This window comes from Oncorhynchus mykiss, chromosome 7, assembly GCF_057628025.1.
Source record: "Oncorhynchus mykiss isolate SJ-2025 chromosome 7, ASM5762802v1, whole genome shotgun sequence".
NCBI classification, from domain to species: Eukaryota; Metazoa; Chordata; class Actinopteri; order Salmoniformes; family Salmonidae; genus Oncorhynchus; species Oncorhynchus mykiss.
Window position 1 is genome coordinate 245001 of NC_143028.1, and position 27287 is coordinate 272287.

At 44.7% G+C, this 27287-nt stretch overlaps 1 protein-coding gene across 1 annotated transcript in view; it reads right to left on the bottom strand.

The window, feature by feature from the left end:
• Nucleotides 1-27287, bottom strand: part of LOC110528847 (DNA annealing helicase and endonuclease ZRANB3) — a 97411-nt gene that overhangs the window by 65832 nt on the left and 4292 nt on the right. Inside the window, exons 4-8 of the mRNA XM_090239524.1 lie at nt 21334-21352; nt 20837-21015; nt 10542-10773; nt 9749-9834; nt 9262-9433 (exon numbers count right to left, since the gene is read on the bottom strand). Coding sequence (XP_090095650.1) covers nt 9262-9433; nt 9749-9834; nt 10542-10773; nt 20837-21015; nt 21334-21352 — 688 coding nt within the window. The remainder of the gene's footprint in view (nt 1-9261; nt 9434-9748; nt 9835-10541; nt 10774-20836; nt 21016-21333; nt 21353-27287) is intronic.

Here is a 27287-nt window from a genome sequence, read left to right on the forward strand (position 1 = left end):
ATTTAGGAGAGTTAGGGGTATTACTGTAAAAAGGCAGTACAGAGGAGTATTTAGGAGAGTTAGGGGTATTACTGTAGAAAGGCAGTACAGAGGAGTATTTAGGGGAGTTAGGGGTATTACTGTAAAAAGGCAGTACAGAGGAGTATTTAGGAGAGTTAGGGGTATTACTGTAGAAAGGCAGTACAGAGGAGTATTTAGGAGAGTTAGGGGTATTACTGTAGAAAGGCAGTAGGAAGGAGTATTTAGGGGAGTTAGGGGTATTACTGTAGAAAGGCAGTACAGAGGAGTATTTAGGAGAGTTAGGGGTATTACTGTAGAAAGGCAGTAGGAATGAGTATTTAGGGGAGTTAGGGGTATTACTGTAGAAAGGCAGTAGGAAGGAGTATTTAGGGGAGTTAGGGGTATTACTGTAGAAAGGCAGTACGAAGGAGTATTTAGGGGAGTTAGGGGTATTACTGTAGAAAGGCAGTAGGAAGGAGTATTTAGGGGAGTTAGGGGTATTACTGTAGAAAGGCAGTACAGAGGAGTATTAAGGGGAGTTAGGGGTATTACTGTAGAAAGGCAGTAGGAAGGAGTATTTAGGGGAGTTAGGGGTATTACTGTAGAAAGGCAGTACAGAGGAGTATTAAGGGGAGTTAGGGGTATTACTGTAGAAAGGCAGTACAGAGGAGTATTTAGGGGAGTTAGGGGTATTACTGTAGGAAGGCAGTAGGAAGGAGTATTTAGGGGAGTTAGGGGTATTACTGTAGGAAGGCAGTAGGAAGGAGTATTTAGGGGAGTTAGGGGTATTACTGTAGAAAGGCAGTAGGAAGGAGTATTTAGGGGAGTTAGGGGTATTACTGTAGAAAGGCAGTACAGAGGAGTATTTAGGGGAGTTAGGGGTTTTACTGTAGAAAGGCAGTAGGAATGAGTATTTAGGGGAGTTAGGGGTATTACTGTAGGAAGGCAGTACGAATGAGTATTTAGGGGAGTTAGGGGTATTACTGTAGAAAGGCAGTAGGAATGAGTATTTAGGGGAGTTAGGGGTATTACTGTAGAAAGGCAGTACGAAGGAGTATTTAGGGGAGTTAGGGGTATTACTGTAGAAAGGCAGTAGGAATGAGTATTTAGGGGAGTTAGGGGTATTACTGTAGAAAGGCAGTAGGAAGGAGTATTTAGGGGAGTTAGGGGTATTACTGTAGAAAGGCAGTACGAAGGAGTATTTAGGGGAGTTAGGGGTATTACTGTAAAAAGGCAGTACAGAGGAGTATTTAGGAGAGTTAGGGGTATTACTGTAGAAAGGCAGTACGAAGGAGTATTTAGGGGAGTTAGGGGTATTACTGTAGAAAGGCAGTAGGAATGAGTATTTAGGGGAGTTAGGGGTATTACTGTAGAAAGGCAGTACGAAGGAGTATTTAGGGGAGTTAGGGGTATTACTGTAGAAAGGCAGTACGAAGGAGTATTTAGGGGAGTTAGGGGTATTACTGTAGAAAGGCAGTAGGAAGGAGTATTTAAGGGAGTTAGGGGTATTACTGTAGAAAGGCAGTAGGAAGGAGTATTTAGGGGAGTTAGGGGTATTACTGTAGAAAGGCAGTACGGAGGAGTATTTAGGGGAGTTAGGGGTATTACTGTAGAAAGGCAGTACAGAGGAGTATTTAGGGGAGTTAGGGGTATTACTGTAGAAAGGCAGTAGGAAGGAGTATTTAGGGGAGTTAGGGGTATTACTGTAGAAAGGCAGTAGGAAGGAGTATTTAGGGGAGTTAGGGGTATTACTGTAGAAAGGCAGTAGGAAGGAGTATTTAGGGGAGTTAGGGGTATTACTGTAGAAAGGCAGTACAGAGGAGTATTTAGGGGAGTTAGGGGTATTACTGTAGAAAGGCAGTAGGAAGGAGTATTTAGGGGAGTTAGGGGTATTACTGTAGAAAGGCAGTACAGAGGAGTATTTAGGGGAGTTAGGGGTATTACTGTAGAAAGGCAGTAGGAAGGAGTATTTAGGGGAGTTAGGGGTATTACTGTAGGAAGGCAGTAGGAAGGAGTATTTAGGGGAGTTAGGGGTATTACTGTAGGAAGGCAGTAGGAAGGAGTATTTAGGGGAGTTAGGGGTATTACTGTAGAAAGGCAGTACAGAGGAGTATTTAGGGGAGTTAGGGGTATTACTGTAGAAAGGCAGTAGGAAGGAGTATTTAGGGGAGTTAGGGGTATTACTGTAGAAAGGCAGTAGGAAGGAGTATTTAGGGGAGTTAGGGGTATTACTGTAGAAAGGCAGTACAGAGGAGTATTTAGGGGAGTTAGGGGTATTACTGTAGAAAGGCAGTAGGAAGGAGTATTTAGGGGAGTTAGGGGTATTACTGTAGAAAGGCAGTACAGAGGAGTATTTAGGGGAGTTAGGGGTATTACTGTAGAAAGGCAGTACAGAGGAGTATTTAGGGGAGTTAGGGGTATTACTGTAGGAAGGCAGTAGGAAGGAGTATTAAGGGGAGTTAGGGGTATTACTGTAGGAAGGCAGTAGGAAGGAGTATTTAGGGGAGTTAGGGGTATTACTGTAGAAAGGCAGTACAGAGGAGTATTTAGGGGAGTTAGGGGTATTACTGTAGAAAGGCAGTAGGAAGGAGTATTTAGGGGAGTTAGGGGTATTACTGTAAGAAGGCAGTAGGAAGGATGATTTAGGGGAGTTAGGGGTATTACTGTAGAAAGGCAGTAGGAAGGAGTATTTAGGGGAGTTAGGGGTATTACTGTAGAAAGGCAGTAGGAAGGAGTATTTAGGGGAGTTAGGGGTATTACTGTAGGAAGGCAGTAGGAAGGAGTATTTAGGGGAGTTAGGGGTATTACTGTAGAAAGGCAGTACAGAGGAGTATTTAGGGGAGTTAGGGGTATTACTGTAGAAAGGCAGTACGAAGGATTATTTAGGGGAGTTAGGGGTATTACTGTAGGAAGGCAGTAGGAAGGAGTATTTAGGGGAGTTAGGGGTATTACTGTAGAAAGGCAGTAGGAAGGAGTATTTAGGGGAGTTAGGGGTATTACTGTAGAAAGGCAGTACGAAGGAGTATTTAGGAGAGTTAGGGGTATTACTGTAGGAAGGCAGTACGAATGAGTATTTAGGGGAGTTAGGGGTATTACTGTAGAAAGGCAGTACGAAGGAGTATTTAGGGGAGTTAGGGGTATTACTGTAGAAAGGCAGTAGGAAGGAGTATTTAGGGGAGTTAGGGGTATTACTGTAGAAAGGCAGTAGGAAGGAGTATTTAGGGGAGTTAGGGGTATTACTGTAGAAAGGCAGTAGGAAGGAGTATTTAGGGGAGTTAGGGGTATTACTGTAGAAAGGCAGTAGGAAGGAGTATTTAGGGGAGTTAGGGGTATTACTATAGAAAGGCAGTAGGAAGGAGTATTTAGGGGAGTTAGGGGTATTACTGTAGAAAGGCAGTAGGAAGGAGTATTTAGGGGAGTTAGGGGTATTACTGTAGAAAGGCAGTACGAAGGAGTATTTAGGGGAGTTAGGGGTATTACTGTAGAAAGGCAGTAGGAAGGAGTATTTAGGGGAGTTAGGGGTATTACTGTAGAAAGGCAGTACGAAGGAGTATTTAGGGGAGTTAGGGGTATTACTGTAGAAAGGCAGTAGGAAGGAGTATTTAGGGGAGTTAGGGGTATTACTGTAGAAAGGCAGTACGAAGGAGTATTTAGGGGAGTTAGGGGTATTACTGTAGAAAGGTAGTAGGAAGGAGTATTTAGGGGAGTTAGGGGTATTACTGTAGAAAGGCAGTAGGAAGGAGTATTTAGGGGAGTTAGGGGTATTACTGTAGAAAGGCAGTAGGAAGGAGTATTTAGGGGAGTTAGGGGTATTACTGTAGAAAGGCAGTAGGAAGGAGTATTTAGGCGAGTTAGGGGTATTACTGTAGAAAGGCAGTAGGAAGGAGTATTTAGGGGAGTTAGGGGTATTACTGTAGAAAGGCAGTAGGAAGGAGTATTTAGGGGAGTTAGGGGTATTACTGTAGAAAGGCAGTACAGAGGAGTATTTAGGAGAGTTAGGGGTATTACTGTAGAAAGGCAGTACGAAGGAGTATTTAGGGGAGTTAGGGGTATTACTGTAGAAAGGCAGTAGGAAGGAGTATTTAGGGGAGTTAGGGGTATTACTGTAGAAAGGCAGTAGGAAGGAGTATTTAGGGGAGTTAGGGGTATTACTGTAGAAAGGCAGTACGAAGGAGTATTTAGGGGAGTTAGGGGTATTACTGTAGAAAGGTAGTAGGAAGGAGTATTTAGGGGAGTTAGGGGTATTACTGTAGAAAGGCAGTAGGAAGGAGTATTTAGGGGAGTTAGGGGTATTACTGTAGAAAGGCAGTAGGAAGGAGTATTTAGGGGAGTTAGGGGTATTACTGTAGAAAGGCAGTAGGAAGGAGTATTTAGGCGAGTTAGGGGTATTACTGTAGAAAGGCAGTAGGAAGGAGTATTTAGGGGAGTTAGGGGTATTACTGTAGAAAGGCAGTAGGAAGGAGTATTTAGGGGAGTTAGGGGTATTACTGTAGAAAGGCAGTACAGAGGAGTATTTAGGAGAGTTAGGGGTATTACTGTAGAAAGGCAGTACGAAGGAGTATTTAGGGGAGTTAGGGGTATTACTGTAGAAAGGCAGTAGGAAGGAGTATTTAGGGGAGTTAGGGGTATTACTGTAGAAAGGCAGTAGGAAGGAGTATTTAGGGGAGTTAGGGGTATTACTGTAGAAAGGCAGTACGAAGGAGTATTTAGGGGAGTTAGGGGTATTACTGTAGAAAGGCAGTAGGAAGGAGTATTTAGGGGAGTTAGGGGTATTACTGTAGAAAGGCAGTAGGAAGGAGTATTTAGGGGAGTTAGGGGTATTACTGTAGAAAGGCAGTGTGAAGGAGTATTTAGGGGAGTTAGGGGTATTACTGTAGATCCGAGGCGAAACCCATTTCAAGTATTTTTTTAAATGTATTTTTTCACCTTTATTTAAATGTCATCGATGAGGCTGTAACGTAACAACATGTGGAAAAAGTCATGGGGTCTGAATACTTTCTGAATGCACCATACATGCATAAATTAATTATTTCATTCACACTGGCTGCATACATACAGTCCTTAAAATTAGCCAGCCAGTGGAGAGCGTAGGCTGAGGAGTGTGTGTGTGTGTGTGTGTGTGTGTGTGTGTGTGTGTGTGTGTGTGTGTGTGTGTGTGTGTGTTGACAGCATGTGATTTGAGTGCAGCAGCAGGTGAGGTCTCTTTGTACTGCGAGAGAGAGAGAGAGAGAGAGACAGAGGGAGAGACAGAGAAAGAGAGAGAGAGACAGAGAAAGAGAGTGAATCAGAGAGAGAGAGAGAGATCACACAGAGAGAGATCCCAGAGAAAGAGAGAGATCACAGAGAGAGAGAGAGAGAGAGATCATAGAGAGAGAGATCCCAGAGAGAGAGAGATCATAGAGAGAGAGATCCCAGAGAGAGAGAGAGAGAGAGAGAGAGAGAGAGAGAGAGAGAGAGAGAGAGAGACAGAGAAAGAGAGACAGAGAAAGAGAGTGAATCAGAGAGAGAGAGAGAGATCACACAGAGAGAGATCCCAGAGAAAGAGAGAGATCACAGAGAGAGAGAGAGAGAGAGATCATAGAGAGAGAGATCCCAGAGAGAGAGAGATCATAGAGAGAGAGATCCCAGAGAGAGAGAGAGAGAGAGAGAGAGAGAGAGAGAGAGAGAGAGAGAGAGAGAGAGAGAGAGATCATAGAGAGAGAGAAAAGAGGGAATGTGTGAGCCATGCATTCCTCTGGCTGACAGAGGTAACAGAGGATGAGTTCTACCTCATTACTTCAGCCTTATACAGAGAGGAGAGGAGCATAGCGGAGCGCACAGAGTTTAGAGCTCACAGAGTAACGTTTACACACTAGAGAGCTCACACAGAGGCTAGCGGAGAGTGAAGCTTACAGAGTAGCTTACACACTAGAGAGCTCACACAGAGGCTAGCGGAGAGTGAAGCTTACAGAGTAGTTTACACACTACTAGAGAGCTCACAGAGGCTAATTAAGAGATTATGGAGTTCACACTGAGTTTATAGAGCACACAGAGTTTATAGCTCACAGGGTAGATAGCTATAGAGCTTACAGGGTAGAGAGCTATAGAGCTTACAGGGTAGAGAGCTCACAGAGTTTACACACTAGACTAGAGAGCTAGTTCAGAGATTATGGAGTTCACACTTAGTTTATACAGCTCAGAGTATAGAGCTTACAGGATATAGAGATCACAGAGTTTACACACTAGACTAGAGAGCTAGTTCAGAGATTATGGAGTTCACACTTAGTTTATACAGCTCAGAGTATAGAGCTCACAGGATATAGAGATCACAAGAGTTTAGAGCTCACGAGATATAGAGCTCACAGGGTACAGAGGTATATGGGATGGGGCCACAGTGTCTCCTGACCCCTCCTGTCTCAGCCCCCAGTATTTATGCTGCAGTAGTTTGTGTCGGGAGGCTAGGGTCAGTCTGTTATATCTGGAGTACTTCTCCTGTCTTATCCGGTGTCCTGTGTGAATTTAAGTATGCTCTCTCTAATTCTCTCTCTTTCGGAGGACCTGAGCCCTAGGACCATGCCTCAGGACTACCTGGCCTGATGACTCCTTGCTGTCCCCAGTCCACCTGGCCGTGCTGCTGCTCCAGTTTCAACTGTTCTTCCTGCGGCTATGGAACCCTGACCTGTTCACCGGACGTGCTACCTGTCCCAGACCTGCTGTTTTCAACTCTCTAGAGACAGCAGGAGCGGTAGAGATACTCTTAATGATCGGCTATGAAAAGCCAACTGACATTTACTCCTGAGGTGCTGACTTGTTGCACCCTCAACAACTACTGTGATTATTATTATTTGACCCTGCTGGTCATCTATAAACCTTTGAACATCTTGGCCATGTTCTGTTATAATCTCCACCCGGCACAGCCAGAAGAGGACTGGCCACCCCTCATAGCCTGGTTCCTCTCTAGGTTTCTTCCTAAGTTTTGGCCTTTCTATGGAGTTTTTCCTAGCCACCGTGCTTCTACACCTGCATTGCTTGCTGTTTGGGGTTTAGGCTGGGTTTCTGTACAGCACTTTGAGATATCAGCTGATGTAAGAAGGGCTTTATAAATCAATTTGATTTGAGGTATAGAGCTCACAGGGTAGAGAGCTCACAGGGTAGAGAGGTATAAAGCTCACAGGGTAGAGAGCTCACAGGGTAGAGCGGTATAGAGCTCACAGGGTAGAGCGGTATAGAGCTCACAGGGTAGAGAGCTCACAGGGTAGAGCGGTATAGAGCTCACAGGGTAGAGAGGTATAGAGCTCACAGGGTAGAGAGCTCACAGGGTAGAGAGGTATAGAGCTCACAGGGTAGAGAGCTCACAGGGTAGAGAGGTATAGAGTTCACAGGGTAGAGAGCTCACAGGGTAGAGAGGTATAGAGCTCACAGGGTAGAGAGCTCACAGGGTAGAGAGGTATAGAGTTCACAGGGTAGAGAGCTCACAGGGTAGAGAGGTAGAGAGCTCACAGGGAAGAGAGGTATAGAGCTCACAGGGTAGAGAGCTCACAGGGTATAGAGCTCACAGGGTAGAGAGGTATAGAGCTCACAGGGTAGAGCGGTATAGAGCTCACAGGGTAGAGAGCTCACAGGGTAGAGCAGTATAGAGCTCACAGGGTAGAGCAGTATAGAGCTCACAGGGTAGAGAGCTCACAGGGTAGAGCGGTATAGAGCTCACAGGGTAGAGAGGTATAGAGCTCACAGGGTAGAGAGCTCACAGGGTAGAGAGGTATAGAGCTCACAGGGTAGAGAGCTCACAGGGTAGAGGGGTATAGAGTTCACAGGGTAGAGAGCTCACAGAGTAGAGAGGTATAGAGCTCACAGGGTAGAGAGCTCACAGGGTAGAGGGGTATAGAGTTCACAGGGTAGAGAGCTCACAGAGTAGAGAGGTAGAGAGCTCACAGGGTAGAGAGCTCACAGGGTATAGAGCTCACAGGGTAGAGAGGTATAGAGCTCACAGGGTAGAGCGGTATAGAGCTCACAGGGTAGAGAGCTCACAGGGTAGAGCGGTATAGAGCTCACAGGGTAGAGAGCTCACAGGGTAGAGAGGTATAGAGCTCACAGGGTAGAGAGGTATAGAGCTCACAGGGTAGAGAGCTCACAGGGTAGAGCGGTATAGAGCTCACAGGGTAGAGAGCTCACAGGGTAGAGCGGTATAGAGCTCACAGGGTATAGAGCTCACAGGGTAGAGCGGTATAGAGCTCACAGGGTAGAGAGCTCACAGGGTAGAGCGGTATAGAGCTCACAGGGTAGAGAGGTATAGAGCTCACAGGGTAGAGAGCTCACAGGGTAGAGAGGTATAGAGCTCACAGGGTAGAGAGCTCACAGGGTAGAGAGGTATAGAGTTCACAGGGTAGAGAGCTCACAGGGTAGAGAGGTATAGAGCTCACAGGGTAGAGAGCTCACAGGGTAGAGAGGTATAGAGTTCACAGGGTAGAGAGCTCACAGGGTAGAGAGGTAGAGAGCTCACAGGGTAGAGAGGTATAGAGCTCACAGGGTAGAGAGCTCACAGGGTATAGAGCTCACAGGGTAGAGAGGTATAGAGCTCACAGGGTAGAGCGGTATAGAGCTCACAGGGTAGAGAGCTCACAGGGTAGAGCAGTATAGAGCTCACAGGGTAGAGCGGTATAGAGCTCACAGGGTAGAGAGCTCACAGGGTAGAGCGGTATAGAGCTCACAGGGTAGAGAGGTATAGAGCTCACAGGGTAGAGAGCTCACAGGGTAGAGAGGTATAGAGCTCACAGGGTAGAGAGCTCACAGGGTAGAGGGGTATAGAGTTCACAGGGTAGAGAGCTCACAGGGTAGAGAGCTGAGTATACTGTCCACAGGGCTCATCGTGGATAAAAGAGCCCACAAAATACAGATATGATGGAAATAAAGTTCAATGAAATAGAAATTAACTGGCTAATGTTTGAATATGCATTCAGTTTTATAGAACAGACAGCGAGTGCTGATCAGTATGAAAGGCTACTTTACTTATGAATGGAAAAGGGCAAGACTGAAATAAAAACCATATGGCAATGGGAGATAAAATGATAACTAGTGTAAATTGGATACTATTGCCGAGCAACAGGATGGGAGAGCAAGAGAGGGAGGGTGGGGGAGTGTGAGAGAGAGAGATATGATAATGAGGGGATATTTTCAGAATATTTAGCACCCCGTCTCCCTTCTGCCTAGAGGGGTCCGTCCGTCCAGCCGTTTGTCAGCGTGTATGTGTGTTTCGATCTGTCTGCCCGTCTGTCTGTCCGTTACCTTGGCAGCGTCTTTGGGCAGGTCGAAGGGGATGCGCTGGCGTATTTTGGGGGGTAGCTGGGGGAGGACTTGGACCTTCAGCCTCCGGATCATGATCTCACTGAGACGCTGGTGGAGCTCCTCAAGATGAGAGGCACCACGACAGTCCCACTGTCTCCTGTTACCAAACAACCTGGGAGAGACAGACAATAACAGTCCCACTGTCTCCTGTTACCAAACAACCTGAGAGGGACAGACACCAGGGTTTGGGTCAGTGTGTCTGTCTGCTGCAGTGTCATTATGCGACTGCCCAGTATGTACACACTGCTGTTTGTCATTTTGGGAGGAAAGTGGGAGATGTAGCATTTTCACAATGCCAATGGTCATTATTACTGTGTGTGTGTGTTTGTATGTGTGTGTGTGTGTGTGTTTGTATGTGTGTGTTTGCATGTGTGTGTGTGTGTGTGTGTTTGTATGTGTGTGTGTGTGTGTGTGTGTAGGGCGTTACCTGTAGTGGGCGTTACAGTATTGTTTGGCGTAGTCACTCCACGTTCCAAACATCCTAGGATAGAGAGCCTCTATCTGCATAAAGAGCTGTGGAAACATAATAAATGTAATGTGTGTGTGTGGTGTGTGTGAGTGAGAGAGGTGTGTGTGAGTGTGTGTGTGAGAGGTGTGTGTGTGTGTGTGTGTGTGTGTGTGTGTGTGAGAGAGAGAGGTGTGTGTGGCAGATGTGTTCTGCCCCCTCCATTCTAACCATCATCACTCTTCAAGGCACTAAACGGAACATTTCTACCATGATGATAATAATGGACAATTATTCAAATAGGAGCTTTTCAGGCAGCAGCCATGTGAATAACTACAGCCACTGTGAATGTCCTCATCAAAGCACTGTAGCAGCACAGTGGAGCCAAGAATACTCTGCTGTTACACGGGGAAATGGAAGGTTTGGTGTCGTGAACAATAGTAACGTGTGGGTGGAAGGGAGGGAGGGATGCTGGTTCTCTGGCACGGGCTCTGTGGTTGGTGTGTGTGTGTGTGTCATTTTAAAGTTATAAATACTACAGAAAGAACAGAGCTGCAATGGTTTCTAGAGCCTTTAAATCCCAGACCATCTGTACTCAACCAGCCCTTCATGCTTCCTCTAGGTACAGACAGGTTCAATGCAGATGGTCTGTGAAGTACTGAAGGAATGATAGGATCCCAGCGGGCCAAGCTGGTTCAAATGTCAGAATAGGACAGAAATGTGTGATCGGGGGATGGCGTGTGTTCGGACGTTCGGACCTTCGGGGGTACCGTACCTCCTCTGGCCGTCCCAGGGCCGGGGTGCCCGTCAGTAGGATGGCCCGCTTGGCGTTCTGGATGAGTGGTACCAGTATCTTAGACCTGGCTGCGTTCCTGGACTTGAGGTAGTGGGATTCATCCACCACCACCACATTAAACCTCTGTCTGGTCAGAGCCTCCACCAGGGGGCGTGCGTCTGTGGTGAGCAGCCCATAACCCAACACTGTTACCTTACTGCTACTGATCCCCCTATATAACACACAGAGGGTTATAGTGTGTTATAATGGGTTATAGTGTGTTATAATGGGTCTGTGGTGACCAGCCCATAACCCAACACTGTTTCCTTACTGCCTCTGTAGAGTGGACAGAGACACACCGATTATCAATAATCTCTAACAGTGAAAACATTGACTGCTGCTGTACTGATACTGTCAACTTGAACTAAATTGATTGAGAAAATAGACGTCATTTAGCAGGAATGAAAATATCAATTTGCACATTTACAATTTTAAACTGCAGGTTAACATTTATTGTCATGAGACTTGTCCAGGAGGCAGAACTGAAAGATCTCCCTTAGATAGACCAGCTGCAAAGTCAACATGTACTATGTTGTAAAAATCAGGAAAACAAAAATGAGCTTTTTGGTCTTAATTGAAGGTTATAGTTAGACATTAGGGTTAACAGTGTGGTTAGGGTTAGACATTGGGGTTAGCATTGTGGTTAGGGTTAGACATTAGGGTTAGCAGTGTGGTTAGGGTTAGACATTAGGGTTAACAGTGTGGTTAGGGTTAGCATTGTGGTTAGGGTTAGACATTAGGGTTAACAGTGTGGTTAGGGTTAGCATTGTGGTTAGGGTTAGACATTAGGGTTAGCAGTGTGGTTAGAGTTAGACATAGGGGTTAACAGTGTGGTTAAGGTTAGGGTTAGACATTAGGGTTTGCAGTGTGGTTAAGGTTAGACATTAGGGTTAGCAGTGTGGTTAGGGTTAGACATAGGGGTTAACAGTGTGGTTAAGGTTAGGGTTAGACATTAGGGTTTGCAGTGTGGTTAAGGTTAGACATTAGGGTTAGCAGTGTGGTTAGGGTTAGACATAGGGGTTAACAGTGTGGTTAAGGTTAGGGTTAGACATTAGGGTTTGCAGTGTGGTTAAGGTTAGGGATAGACATTAGGGTTAGCAGTGTGATTAAGGTTAGGGTTAGACATTAGGGTTAGCAGTGTGGTTAGGGTTAGACATAGGGGTTAACAGTGTGGTTAAGGTTAGGGTTAGACATAGGGGTTAACAGTGTGGTTAAGGTTAGGGATAGACATTAGGGTTAGCAGTGTGGTTAAGGTTAGGGTTAGACATTAGGGTTAGCAGTGTGGTTAAGGTTAGGGATAGACATTAGGGTTAGCAGTGTGGTTAAGGTTAGGGTTAGACATTAGGGTTAGCAGTGTGGTTAAGGTTAGGGTTAGACATAGGGGTTAACAGTGTGGTTAGGGTTAGACATTAGGGTTAGCAGTGTGGTTAAGGTTAGGGTTAGCAGTGTGGTTAAGGTTAGGGTTAGACATTAGGGTTAGCAGTGTGGTTAAGGTTAGGGTTAGACATTAGGGTTAGCAGTGTGGTTAAGGTTAGGGTTAGACATTAGTGTTAGCAGTGTGGTTAGGGTTAGACATTAGGGTTAGCAGTGTGGTTAAGGTTAGGGTTAGACATTAGTGTTAGCAGTGTGGTTAGGGTTAGACATTAGGGTTAGCAGTGTGGTTAGGGTTAGACATAGGGGTTAACAGTGTAGTTAAGGTTAGGGTTAGACATTAGGGTTAGCATTGTGGTTAGGGTTAGACATTAGGGTTAGCAGTGTGGTTAGGGTTAGACATTAGGGTTAGCAGTGTGGTTAGGGTTAGACATTAGGGTTTGCAGTGTGGTTAAGGTTAGGGTTAGACATTAGGGTTAGCAGTGTGGTTAGGGTTAGACATAGGGGTTAACAGTGTGGTTAAGGTTAGGGTTAGACATTAGGGTTTGCAGTGTGGTTAAGGTTAGGGATAGACATTAGGGTTAGCAGTGTGGTTAAGGTTAGGGTTAGACATTAGGGTTAGCAGTGTGGTTAGGGTTAGACATAGGGGTTAACAGTGTGGTTAAGGTTAGGGTTAGACATTAGGGTTAGCAGTGTGGTTAAGGTTAGGGTTAGACATAGGGGTTAACAGTGTGGTTAAGGTTAGGGATAGACATTAGGGTTAGCAGTGTGGTTAAGGTTAGGGTTAGACATTAGGGTTAGCAGTGTGGTTAAGGTTAGGGTTAGACATTAGGGTTAGCAGTGTGGTTAAGGTTAGGGTTAGACATTAGGGTTAGCAGTGTGGTTAAGGTAAGGGTTAGACATAGGGGTTAACAGTGTGGTTAAGGTTAGGGTCAGACATTAGGGTTAGCAGTGTGGTTAAGGTTAGGGATAGACATTAGGGTTAGCAGTGTGGTTAAGGTTAGGGATAGACATTAGGGTTAGCAGTGTGGTTAAGGTTAGGGTTAGACATTAGGGTTAGCAGTGTGGTTAAGGTTAGGGTTAGCAGTGTGGTTAAGGTTAGGGTTAGACATTAGGGTTAGCAGTGTGGTTAAGGTTAGGGTTAGACATAGGGGTTAACAGTGTGGCTAAGGTTAGGGTTAGACATTAGGGTTAGCAGTGTGGTTAAGGTTAGGGTTAGCAGTGTGGTTAAGGTTAGGGTTAGACATTAGGGTTAGCAGTGTGGTTAAGGTTAGGGTTAGACATTAGGGTTAGCAGTGTGGTTAAGGTTAGACATTAGGGTTAGCAGTGTGGTTAAGGTTAGGGTTAGACATTAGTGTTAACAGTGTGGTTAGGGTTAGGGTTAGACATTAGGGTTAGCAGTGTGGTTAAGGTTAGGGTTAGACATTAGGGTTAGCAGTGAGGTTAGGGTTAAGATTAGACATTAGGGTTAGCAGTGTGGTTAAGGTTAGACATTAGGGTTAGAAGTGTGGTTAAGGTTAGGGTTAGACATTAGGGTTAGCAGTGTGGTTAAGGTTAGGGTTAGACATTAGGGTTAGCAGTGAGGTTAGGGTTAGGGTTAGACATTAGGGTTAGCAGTGTGGTTAGGGTTAGACATTGGGGTTAGCAGTGTGGTTAAGGTTAGTGTTAGACATTGGGGTTAGCAGTGTGGTTAAGGTTAGACATTAGGGTTAGCAGTGTGGTTAAGGTTAGACATTAGGGTTAGCAGTGTGGTTAAGGTTAGTGTTAGACATTGGGGTTAGCAGTGTGGTTAGGGTTAGACATTAGGGTTAGCAGTGTGGTTAAGGTTAGACATTGGGGTTAGCAGTGTGGTTAAGGTTAGGGTTAGACATTAGGGTTTGCAGTGTGGTTAAGGTTAGGGATAGACATTAGGGTTAGCAGTGTGGTTAAGGTTAGGGTTAGACATTAGGGTTAGCAGTGTGGTTAAGGTTAGGGTTAGCAGTGTGGTTAAGGTTAGGGTTAGACATTAGGGTTAGCAGTGTGGTTAAGGTTAGGGTTAGACATTAGGGTTAGCAGTGTGGTTAAGGTTAAGGTTAGACATTGGGGTAAGCAGTGTGGTTAAGGTTAGACATTAGGGTTAGCAGTGTGGTTAAGGTTAGGGTTAGACATTAGTGTTAGCAGTGTGGTTAGGGTTAGACATTAGGGTTAGCAGTGTGGTTAGGGTTAGACATAGGGGTTAACAGTGTGGTTAAGGTTAGGGTTAGACATTAGGGTTAGCATTGTGGTTAGGGTTAGACATTAGGGTTAGCAGTGTGGTTAGGGTTAGACATTAGGGTTAGCAGTGTGGTTAGGGTTAGACATTAGGGTTTGCAGTGTGGTTAAGGTTAGGGTTAGACATTAGGGTTAGCAGTGTGGTTAAGGTTAGACATTAGGGTTAGCAGTGTGGTTAAGGTTAGGGTTAGACATTAGTGTTAACAGTGTGGTTAGGGTTAGACATTAGGGTTAGCAGTGTGGTTAAGGTTAGGGTTAGACATTAGGGTTAGCAGTGAGGTTAGGGTTAAGATTAGACATTAGGGTTAGCAGTGTGGTTAAGGTTAGACATTAGGGTTAGCAGTGTGGTTAAGGTTAGGGTTAGACATTAGGGTTAGCAGTGTGGTTAAGGTTAGGGTTAGACATTAGGGTTAGCAGTGAGGTTAGGGTTAGGGTTAGACATTAGGGTTAGCAGTGTGGTTAGGGTTAGACATTGGGGTTAGCAGTGTGGTTAAGGTTAGTGTTAGACATTGGGGTTAGCAGTGTGGTTAGGGTTAGACATTAGGGTTAGCAGTGTGGTTAAGGTTAGACATTAGGGTTAGCAGTGTGGTTAAGGTTAGACATTAGGGTTAGCAGTGTGGTTAAGGTTAGTGTTAGACATTGGGGTTAGCAGTGTGGTTAGGGTTAGACATTAGGGTTAGCAGTGTGGTTAAGGTTAGACATTGGGGTTAGCAGTGTGGTTAAGGTTAGGCTTAGACATTAGGGTTTGCTGTGTGGTTAAGGTTAGGGATAGACATTAGGGTTAGCAGTGTGGTTAAGGTTAGGGTTAGACATTAGGGTTAGCAGTGTGGTTAAGGTTAGGGTTAGCAGTGTGGTTAAGGTTAGGGTTAGACATTAGGGTTAGCAGTGTGGTTAAGGTTAGGGTTAGACATTAGGGTTAGCAGTGTGGTTAAGGTTAAGGTTAGACATTGGGGTAAGCAGTGTGGTTAAGGTTAGACATTAGGGTTAGCAGTGTGGTTAAGGTTAGGGTTAGACATTAGTGTTAGCAGTGTGGTTAGGGTTAGCAGTGTGGTTAGGGTTAGACATAGGGGTTAACAGTGTGGTTAAGGTTAGGGTTAGACATTAGGGTTAGCATTGTGGTTAGGGTTAGACATTAGGGTTAGCAGTGTGGTTAGGGTTAGACATTAGGGTTAGCAGTGTGGTTAGGGTTAGACATTAGGGTTTGCAGTGTAGTTAAGGTTAGGGTTAGACATTAGGGTTAGCAGTGTGGTTAGGGTTAGACATTAGGGTTAGCAGTGTGGTTAGGGTTAGACATAGGGGTTAACAGTGTGGTTAAGGTTAGGGTTAGACATTAGGGTTTGCAGTGTGGTTAAGGTTAGGGATAGACATTAGGGTTAGCAGTGTGGTTAAGGTTAGGGTTAGACATTAGGGTTAGCAGTGTGGTTAGGGTTAGACATAGGGGTTAACAGTGTGGTTAGGGTTAGACATTAGGGTTAGCAGTGTGGTTAAGGTTAGGGTTAGACATAGGGGTTAACAGTGTGGTTAAGGTTAGGGATAGACATTAGGGTTAGCAGTGTGGTTAAGGTTAGGGTTAGACATTAGGGTTAGCAGTGTGGTTAAGGTTAGGGTTAGACATTAGGGTTAGCAGTGTGGTTAAGGTTAGGGTTAGACATTAGGGTTAGCAGTGTGGTTAAGGTTAGGGTTAGACATTAGGGTTAGCAGTGTGGTTAAGGTTAGGGATAGACATTAGGGTTAGCAGTGTGGTTAAGGTTAGGGATAGACATTAGGGTTAGCAGTGTGGTTAAGGTTAGGGTTAGACATTAGGGTTAGCAGTGTGGTTAAGGTTAGGGTTAGACATTAGGGTTAGCAGTGTGGTTAAGGTTAGGGTTAGACATTAGGGTTAGCATTGTGGTTAGGGTTAGACATTAGGGTTAGCAGTGTGGTTAGGGTTAGACATTAGGGTTAGCAGTGTGGTTAGGGTTAGACATTAGGGTTTGCAGTGTGGTTAAGGTTAGGGTTAGACATTAGGGTTAGCAGTGTGGTTAAGGTTAGACATTAGGGTTAGCAGTGTGGTTAAGGTTAGGGTTAGACATTAGTGTTAACAGTGTGGTTAGGGTTAGACATTAGGGTTAGCAGTGTGGTTAAGGTTAGGGTTAGACATTAGGGTTAGCAGTGAGGTTAGGGTTAAGATTAGACATTAGGGTTAGCAGTGTGGTTAAGGTTAGACATTAGGGTTAGCAGTGTGGTTAAGGTTAGGGTTAGACATTAGGGTTAGCAGTGTGGTTAAGGTTAGGGTTAGACATTAGGGTTAGCAGTGAGGTTAGGGTTAGGGTTAGACATTAGGGTTAGCAGTGTGGTTAGGGTTAGACATTGGGGTTAGCAGTGTGGTTAAGGTTAGTGTTAGACATTGGGGTTAGCAGTGTGGTTAGGGTTAGACATTAGGGTTAGCAGTGTGGTTAAGGTTAGACATTAGGGTTAGCAGTGTGGTTAAGGTTAGACATTAGGGTTAGCAGTGTGGTTAAGGTTAGTGTTAGACATTGGGGTTAGCAGTGTGGTTAGGGTTAGACATTAGGGTTAGCAGTGTGGTTAAGGTTAGACATTGGGGTTAGCAGTGTGGTTAAGGTTAGGCTTAGACATTAGGGTTTGCTGTGTGGTTAAGGTTAGGGATAGACATTAGGGTTAGCAGTGTGGTTAAGGTTAGGGTTAGACATTAGGGTTAGCAGTGTGGTTAAGGTTAGGGTTAGCAGTGTGGTTAAGGTTAGGGTTAGACATTAGGGTTAGCAGTGTGGTTAAGGTTAGGGTTAGACATTAGGGTTAGCAGTGTGGTTAAGGTTAAGGTTAGACATTGGGGTAAGCAGTGTGGTTAAGGTTAGACATTAGGGTTAGCAGTGTGGTTAAGGTTAGGGTTAGACATTAGTGTTAGCAGTGTGGTTAGGGTTAGCAGTGTGGTTAGGGTTAGACATAGGGGTTAACAGTGTGGTTAAGGTTAGGGTTAGACATTAGGGTTAGCATTGTGGTTAGGGTTAGACATTAGGGTTAGCAGTGTGGTTAGGGTTAGACATTAGGGTTAGCAGTGTGGTTAGGGTTAGACATTAGGGTTTGCAGTGTAGTTAAGGTTAGGGTTAGACATTAGGGTTAGCAGTGTGGTTAGGGTTAGACATTAGGGTTAGCAGTGTGGTTAGGGTTAGACATAGGGGTTAACAGTGTGGTTAAGGTTAGGGTTAGACATTAGGGTTTGCAGTGTGGTTAAGGTTAGGGATAGACATTAGGGTTAGCAGTGTGGTTAAGGTTAGGGTTAGACATTAGGGTTAGCAGTGTGGTTAGGGTTAGACATAGGGGTTAACAGTGTGGTTAGGGTTAGACATTAGGGTTAGCAGTGTGGTTAAGGTTAGGGTTAGACATAGGGGTTAACAGTGTGGTTAAGGTTAGGGATAGACATTAGGGTTAGCAGTGTGGTTAAGGTTAGGGTTAGACATTAGGGTTAGCAGTGTGGTTAAGGTTAGGGTTAGACATTAGGGTTAGCAGTGTGGTTAAGGTTAGGGTTAGACATTAGGGTTAGCAGTGTGGTTAAGGTTAGGGTTAGACATTAGGGTTAGCAGTGTGGTTAAGGTTAGGGATAGACATTAGGGTTAGCAGTGTGGTTAAGGTTAGGGATAGACATTAGGGTTAGCAGTGTGGTTAAGGTTAGGGTTAGACATTAGGGTTAGCAGTGTGGTTAAGGTTAGGGTTAGACATTAGGGTTAGCAGTGTGGTTAAGGTTAGGGTTAGACATTAGGGTTAGCAGTGTGGTTAAGGTTAGGGTTAGACATAGGGGTTAACAGTGTGGTTAAGGTTAGGGTAAGACATTAGGGTTAGCAGTGTGGTTAAGGTTAGGGTTAGCAGTGTGGTTAAGGTTAGGGTTAGACATTAGGGTTAGCAGTGTGGTTAAGGTTAGGGTTAGACATTAGGGTTAGCAGTGTGGTTAAGGTTAGACATTAGGGTTAGCAGTGTGGTTAAGGTTAGGGTTAGACATTAGTGTTAACAGTGTGGTTAGGGTTAGGGTTAGACATTAGGGTTAGCAGTGTGGTTAAGGTTAGGGTTAGACATTAGGGTTAGCAGTGAGGTTAGGGTTAAGATTAGACATTAGGGTTAGCAGTGTGGTTAAGGTTAGACATTAGGGTTAGCAGTGTGGTTAAGGTTAGGGTTAGACATTAGGGTTAGCAGTGTGGTTAAGGTTAGGGTTAGACATTAGGGTTAGCAGTGAGGTTAGGGTTAGGGTTAGACATTAGGGTTAGCAGTGTGGTTAGGGTTAGACATTGGGGTTAGCAGTGTGGTTAAGGTTAGTGTTAGACATTGGGGTTAGCAGTGTGGTTAGGGTTAGACATTAGGGTTAGCAGTGTGGTTAAGGTTAGACATTAGGGTTAGCAGTGTGGTTAAGGTTAGACATTAGGGTTAGCAGTGTGGTTAAGGTTAGTGTTAGACATTGGGGTTAGCAGTGTGGTTAGGGTTAGACATTAGGGTTAGCAGTGTGGTTAAGGTTAGACATTGGGGTTAGCAGTGTGGTTAAGGTTAGGCTTAGACATTAGGGTTTGCAGTGTGGTTAAGGTTAGGGATAGACATTAGGGTTAGCAGTGTGGTTAAGGTTAGGGTTAGACATTAGGGTTAGCAGTGTGGTTAAGGTTAGGGTTAGCAGTGTGGTTAAGGTTAGGGTTAGACATTAGGGTTAGCAGTGTGGTTAAGGTTAGGGTTAGACATTAGGGTTAGCAGTGTGGTTAAGGTTAGGGTTAGACATTAGTGTTAGCAGTGTGGTTAGGGTTAGCAGTGTGGTTAGGGTTAGACATAGGGGTTAACAGTGTGGTTAAGGTTAGGGTTAGACATTAGGGTTAGCATTGTGGTTAGGGTTAGACATTAGGGTTAGCAGTGTGGTTAGGGTTAGACATTAGGGTTAGCAGTGTGGTTAGGGTTAGACATTAGGGTTTGCAGTGTGGTTAAGGTTAGGGTTAGACATTAGGGTTAGCAGTGTGGTTAGGGTTAGACATAGGGGTTAACAGTGTGGTTAAGGTTAGGGTTAGACATTAGGGTTTGCAGTGTGGTTAAGGTTAGGGATAGACATTAGGGTTAGCAGTGTGGTTAAGGTTAGGGATAGACATTAGGGTTAGCAGTGTGGTTAAGGTTAGGGTTAGACATTAGGGTTAGCAGTGTGGTTAAGGTTAGGGTTAGACATTAGGGTTAGCAGTGTGGTTAGAGTTAGACATAGGGGTTAACAGTGTGGTTAAGGTTAGGGTTAGACATTAGGGTTAGCAGTGTGGTTAAGGTTAGGGTTAGACATAGGGGTTAACAGTGTGGTTAAGGTTAGGGATAGACATTAGGGTTAGCAGTGTGGTTAAGGTTAGGGTTAGACATTAGGGTTAGCAGTGTGGTTAAGGTTAGGGTTAGACATTAGGGTTAGCAGTGTGGTTAAGGTTAGGGTTAGACATTAGGGTTAGCAGTGTGGTTAAGGTTAGTGTTAGACATTAGGGTTAGCAGTGTGGTTAAGGTTAGGGATAGACATTAGGGTTAGCAGTGTGGTTAAGGTTAGGGTTAGACATTAGGGTTAGCAGTGTGGTTAAGGTTAGGGTTAGACATTAGGGTTAGCAGTGTGGTTAAGGTTAGGGTTAGACATAGGGGTTAACAGTGTGGTTAAGGTTAGGGTAAGACATTAGGGTTAGCAGTGTGGTTAAGGTTAGGGTTAGCAGTGTGGTTAAGGTTAGGGTTAGACATTAGGGTTAGCAGTGTGGTTAAGGTTAGGGTTAGACATTAGGGTTAGCAGTGTGGTTAAGGTTAGACATTAGGGTTAGCAGTGTGGTTAAGGTTAGGGTTAGACATTAGTGTTAACAGTGTGGTTAGGGTTAGGGTTAGACATTAGGGTTAGCAGTGTGGTTAAGGTTAGGGTTAGACATTAGGGTTAGCAGTGAGGTTAGGGTTAAGATTAGACATTAGGGTTAGCAGTGTGGTTAAGGTTAGACATTAGGGTTAGCAGTGTGGTTAAGGTTAGGGTTAGACATTAGGGTTAGCAGTGTGGTTAAGGTTAGGGTTAGACATTAGGGTTAGCAGTGAGGTTAGGGTTAGGGTTAGACATTAGGGTTAGCAGTGTGGTTAGGGTTAGACATTGGGGTTAGCAGTGTGGTTAAGGTTAGTGTTAGACATTGGGGTTAGCAGTGTGGTTAGGGTTAGACATTAGGGTTAGCAGTGTGGTTAAGGTTAGACATTAGGGTTAGCAGTGTGGTTAAGGTTAGACATTAGGGTTAGCAGTGTGGTTAAGGTTAGACATTAGGGTTAGCAGTGTGGTTAAGGTTAGTGTTAGACATTGGGGTTAGCAGTGTGGTTAGGGTTAGACATTAGGGTTAGCAGTGTGGTTAAGGTTAGACATTGGGGTTAGCAGTGTGGTTAAGGTTAGACATTAGGGTTAGCAGTGTGGTTAAGGTTAGGTTTAAGAGTTGATGACTTTGTGGCTGTGCTAGTTAGTGACCACTCTGCAGAGGTGCCTCTAGAACAAACTAAAACATGAACCTGCATTTTAACAGGTGGAGAACTTCAGTAGGGAAACCAGGACCACAACCAAGCAGCGCAGGAAAAGCAGACCAGAGTCCAGGTGAAGTTAACATGGGGTAACGTACAGCGTGTCACTCTTGGTCTCCACCAGGTTGATATCTCCAGGGTTGAGCTCAGGGATCCACCTCTCCATCTCCTCGATCCAGAGGTACTTTAGAGAGGAGGGCACCACGACGAGTAGAGGCCACTCCTGTCTGTAGACGTAGGCCACAGAGATAGCCTGCACCGTCTTCCCTAGACCCATCTGGAGAAGAGGATTAACGGTACAATGTGGAGGATGAAAACAATGATGTATGGATATAATCCATGAAAACTCATTTCAGAAACAAAACAAACCGAACACAATCATTGCCTGGCTCAAAGGTAAGCATGTGATGGAGTGTTCCGGACATTCTGAGACACCAATACATTCTAGAATGACTTTATGTCAACAATGATTACATGGCTAGGAAGGTTTCTTAAACTTGACGAATTAATTCAGAGGGAAGCATAGCATGTATTATTTGAGGAAAATAGATTTGATAGGACTGGGGAGTTGGGTGGTGTGTGCCTCGGGGCTTACCTCATCTGTGATCATACACCTGAAACAGAGACGAGAACGACGGGGGTTGAGAGGGGAGGACATAGAATACTTCATGTATTCACGCAATATTGCACTAGCAATCAAATCAAAATGGATTGGTCACATGCGCCGTATACAACAGATGTAGACTTTACCGTGTGATGCTCGTTTACGAGCCCTTCCCAACAACGCAGTTTAAAAATAATAATACAAATTAAAAATTGTAACACAAGAGGAATACAATTAAATACACAAGAATGGAGTTATACAGGAAGTACCAGATCAATGTGCAGCTATATACAGGAAGTACCAGATCAATGTGCAGCTATATACAGGAAGTACCAGATCAATGTGCAGCTATATACAGGAAGTACCAGATCAATGTGCAGCTATATACAGGAAGTACCAGATCAATGTGCAGCTATATACAGGAAGTACCAGATCAATGTGCAGCTATATACAGGAAGTACCAGATCAATGTGCAGCTATATACAGGAAGTACCAGATCAATGTGCAGCTATATACAGGAAGTACCAGATCAATGTGGAGCTATATACAGGAAGTATCAGATCAATGTGCAGCTATATACAGGAAGTACCAGATCAATGTGCAGCTATATACAGGAAGTACCAGATCAATGTGCAGCTATATACAGGAAGTACCAGATCAATGTGCAGCTATATACAGGAAGTACCAGATCAATGTGCAGCTATATACAGGAAGTACCAGATCAATGTGCAGCTATATACAGGAAGTACCAGATCAATGTGCAGCTATATACAGGAAGTACCAGATCAATGTGCAGCTATATACAGGAAGTACCAGATCAATGTGCAGCTATATACAGGAAGTACCAGATCAATGTGCAGCTATATACAGGAAGTACCAGATCAATGTGCAGCTATATACAGGAAGTACCAGATCAATGTGCAGCTATATACAGGAAGTACCAGATCAATGTGCAGCTATATACAGGAAGTACCAGATCAATGTGCAGCTATATACAGGAAGTACCAGATCAATGTGCAGCTATATACAGGAAGTACCAGATCAATGTGCAGCTATATACAGGAAGTACCAGATCAATGTGCAGCTATATACAGGAAGTACCAGATCAATGTGCAGCTATATACAGGAAGTACCAGATCAATGTGCAGCTATATACAGGAAGTACCAGATCAATGTGCAGCTATATACAGGAAGTACCAGATCAATGTGCAGCTATATACAGGAAGTACCAGAACCAGATCAATGTGCAGCTATATACAGGAAGTACCAGATCAATGTGCAGCTATATACAGGAAGTACCAGATCAATGTGCAGCTATATACAGGAAGTACCAGATCAATGTGCAGCTATATACAGGAAGTACCAGATCAATGTGCAGCTATATACAGGAAGTACCAGATCAATGTGCAGCTATATACAGGAAGTACCAGAACCAGATCAATGTGTAGAGGTATGAGGTAATTGAGGTAGATATGTACATGAAGGCAGAGTAAAGTGACTAGACATCAGGATAGATAATAATAAGGTAATTGAGGTAGATATGTACATGAAGGCAGAGTAAAGTGACTAGACATCAGGATAGATAATATTAAGAGAAAAATAAAGAACAGAGTAGCAGTAAAAATTATGAGTGTAAAAGTGTGTGTGTGTGTGCATGTGTGTTTGTGTTGTGTCGGTATGTGTGTGTGTGTGTTAGCATATGTAGTGTATATGAATGTGTGGGGGTTTTGTGTGGGAGTGTCAATGTATTTTTTTTTATTTTACCTGGCAAGTCAGTTAAGAAGAAATTCTTCATTTCAATGACGGCCTAGGAACAGTGGGTTGGTTAACTGCCTGTTCAGGGGCAGAACGACAGATGTGTACCTTGTCAGCTCGGGGGTTTGAACTTGCAACCTTCCGGTAGTGAGTGAGTATGTATGTACAGTGACTTCAGGGAGTATTCAGACCCCTGGACCTATTCCACATTTTGTTGTGTTACAGCCTGAATTTCTCTCACCCATCTACACACAATACCCATAATGACAAAAGTAAAAACATGTTTTTAGAAAGTTGCTAATTTACTGAAAATGAAATACAGAAAAATCTAAATGTACACACTGTAAGTATTCACACCCCTTTGCTACGACCCTCCCAACTGAGCTCAGGTGCATCCACTTTCCTTTGGTCAATGATGAGACGTCACCACAACTTGGCTGGCTACAACTTGGCTGGCCACAACTTGGCTGGCCACAACTTGGCTGGCCACAACTTGGCTGGCCACAACTTGGCTGGCCACAACTTGGCTGGCCACAACTTGGCTGGCCACAACTTGGCTGGCCACAACTTGGCTGGCCAATTCAATTGTTTGGACATATAGACAGGTGGGTTTCTTTCTATAAGGTCCCACAGATGACGGTGCATGTCAGAGCAGGAACTATCCCCTGAAGTCCAGGGAACTGTCCGTAGAGCTCCAAGATATAATTGTCATGAGGCATATATCTGGGGGAGGGTATAAAACAATTGATTCCAAGAGCATAGTGGTCTCCATCATTGAGAGAATTATGGAACTACCCAGACTCTGTCTACAGCTGCCCCTCTGACCAAGCTGAACAACTGGACAAGAAGGACCTTGGAACTACCCAGACTCTGTCTACAGCTGCCCCTCTGACCAAGCTGAACAACTGGTCAAGAAGGACCTTGGTCAGAGAGGTGACCAAAAACTCAATGACCACTGACAAAAGTACAGAGTTCCTTGACTGAGATGGGAGAACATGCCAGAAGAACAACTGTGTATCTACAGCACTTCACCAATCTGGGCTTTATAGGAGAGTTGCCAGACGGAAGCCAGTCCTGAAAAAAAGGCACTTGACAGCACGACTGGAGTTTCCAAAAAGGCACCTGAGACTCAGAACATAAGGCAAAAGATTCTGTGGTCTGATGAGACTGAAATTGAACTCTTCGGCCTGAATGCAAAGCGCTATGTCTGGAGAAAACCAGGAACCGCGCATCACCCGTCTAACACCGTCCCTGCCGTGAAGCATGGTGGTGGCAGCATCATGTTCTGTGGCATGCAGGGGTGTGTGCTTAGTCCCCTCATGTACTCCCTGTTCACCCACGACTGCGTGGCAAGCATGACTCCAACACCATCATTAAGTTTGCTGACGACACAACAGCCTGATCAACCACGATGAGACAGTCTATAGGGAGGAGGTCAGAGACCTAACGTTGTTGTCCTGGCACCACACTCTCTCCCTCAATGTGAGCAAAACAAAGGAGCTGATTGTGGACTACAGGAAAAGGAGGGCCGAACAGGTCCCCGTTAACATCGACTGGGCTGCAGTGGAGCAGGTCGAGAGTTAAGTTCCCTGGTGTCCACATCACCAACAAACTATCTCCAAAAACACCATCACCAAAACACCTTCAGTTGGCGCTCCCTATTGTGATTTTTACACAAACATTCCTTCATCTGATGTTTAGTTTGTTCCCTGTCTTTAAGTTGTGTGGGATTGTCCTTTTGTTTGCCTCTTCTTGGGCAAATTTAGTGGGCGTTCATGTTGGGTGTCTTTTAGGTCCCCGTTGTTGCTAGTCAACTTTCAGCGGACACCCCCATGAGTGTCTTTCAGAAGCCCTCCTGAACCTCACCTGTTTAGGCTGTTGTCAGTGACTCTGTTAGTTCCCCTTTCTGTTTGAGTGACATTCTTGCTGGGGAACGTAACAACAAAATGAATGAGTCAAGGGGTATGAATACTTTCTGAAGACCCTGTAGTGTGTGTGTGTGTGTGTGTGTATGTATATATATTAGTCTAGTGAGTGTGCAGTAACAATATAGCCTAGACTATGGTCCCCATTTCAAACTGAGAATCAAGTTGATATTGCTAAATGTATTATGACATAATCAATATCAGCACAAATAAGAGGTATGATTTCCATTCAGGTCTGTCCATCAGTTGGATACGACAAAGCCACTGCCACTCAGAACATAATCACACCACAGCTTCCTCCCTTTGCAATTCTAAGTGTAGTAGCTCCACAGATCAATGATGACATTTTTATTACCCTGCTCACAAGGTTATACACTGTTAGCATGTTCCCTACACCAGCCTTTACAAAACAGGCTTTTATCCACACCTCCCTGTTCATGACGGATTCCACCAACACTCTTTCTAGCATTTATTTTTCAGATAGTAGCTACAGTGCATTCAGAAAGTATTCAGACCCCTTCCCTGGAGAGAGAAAACCAAAACATTTCTGCAGCATTGAAGGTCCCCAAGAACACAGTGGCCTCCATCATTCTTAAATGGAAGAAGTTTGGAACCAACAAGACTCTTCCTAGAGCTGGCCGGCCAGCCAAATTGAGCACTCGGGGGAGAAGCGCTTTGGTCAGGGAGGTGACCAAGAACCCAATGGTCACTCTGACAGAGCTCCAGAGTTATTGTATGGAGATGGGAGAACCTTCCAGAAGGACAACCATCTCTGCAGCACTCCACCAATCAGGACTTTATGGTAGAGTGGCCAGATGGAAGCCACTCCTCAGTAAAAGGCACATGACTGCCTGCTTGGAATTTGCCAAAAGGCACCTAAAGGACTCTCAGACCATGAGAAACAAGATTCTCTGGTCTGATCTGATAAAACTCTTTGGCCTGAATGCCAAGTGTCATGTCTGGAGGAAACCTGGCACCATCCCTACGGTGAAGCATGGTGGTGGCAGCATCATGCTGCGGGGAGGTTTTTCTGTGGCAGGGACTGGGAGACTAGTCAGGGTCGAGGGAAAGATGAACAGAGCAAAGTACAGAGAGATCCATGATGAAAACCTGCTCCAGAGTGAAGGTTCAACTTTCAACAGGACAACGACCCTAAGCACACAGCCAAGACAACGCAGGAGTGGCTTCGGGACAAGTCTCTGAATGCTCAAGTGGCCCAGCCAGAGCCCGGACTTGAACCCGATCAAACATCTCTGGGGAGACTTAAAAATAGCTGTGCAGCGACGCTCCCCATCCAATCTGACAGAGCTTGAGAGGATCTGCATAGAACAATGAGAGAAACTCCCCGAATACAGGTATGCCAAGCTTGTAGCGTCATATCCAAGAAGACTTGGGTAATCACTGCCAAAGGTGCTTCAACAAAGTAATGAGTACTGAATGCTTATGTACATTTGATATTTACGTTTTTTTTTTTTTTTTAATACATTTGCAAACATTTCTAAAAATCTGTTTTTGCTTTGTCATTATGGGGTATTGTGGGTAGATTGATGTAATCAATTTTAGAATAAGTCGAGGGGTCTGAATACTTTCAGAATGCACTGTATATTGAAATAGGATTTAGGCTTCTCCTGATTCTGATTATCATGGCTGTTCGTGGTCGTTTGGGCTTCTTTAGTAGAATGGACTGATTGTAAGTCTCTGTGGATAAGAGCGTCTGTTAAATGACTTGAATGTAAAATGTAACCCAGGTAGGCAACACCAGTCTGCAATGATGTGATATTCAAAATGTAGCCCAGGTAGGTAGAGCTAGTCTACCCATGAGAAAAGCAGTTGTGATCCCCCTCCCTCCCCTTCAGTTGAACAGCATGATTAATGAGCACCTTCCACTGGTGTTTCTTCTAATTGCCAGCCCACTCTGCTCAACCAGCATAATGCATACACACACAATGGGAGTAGAGAGATGGAGAGAGGGAGGGAGAGATCGAGAGAGAGATAGAGAGAGAGAAAACAGAGGGAGATAGACAGCGAGAGAGGCTCCTTTCAGCCAGGTGCTTTCCATTTCTCCACGCATTAATCATTCTTCTTTCAATAACCTGGGTGTATCCCAAAAGGCACCCTGTTCCCTATGTAGTGCACTCCTTTTTAGCCCAGGCTGTTGTCAAAAGTAATGCACTATACAGGGAATAGGAGGCCCGTTCAGCCAGACAGCTGGTTTCATGGAGGATGCTCTGACTGCCACGGTTGCTTGACAACAGCACGTTGAAC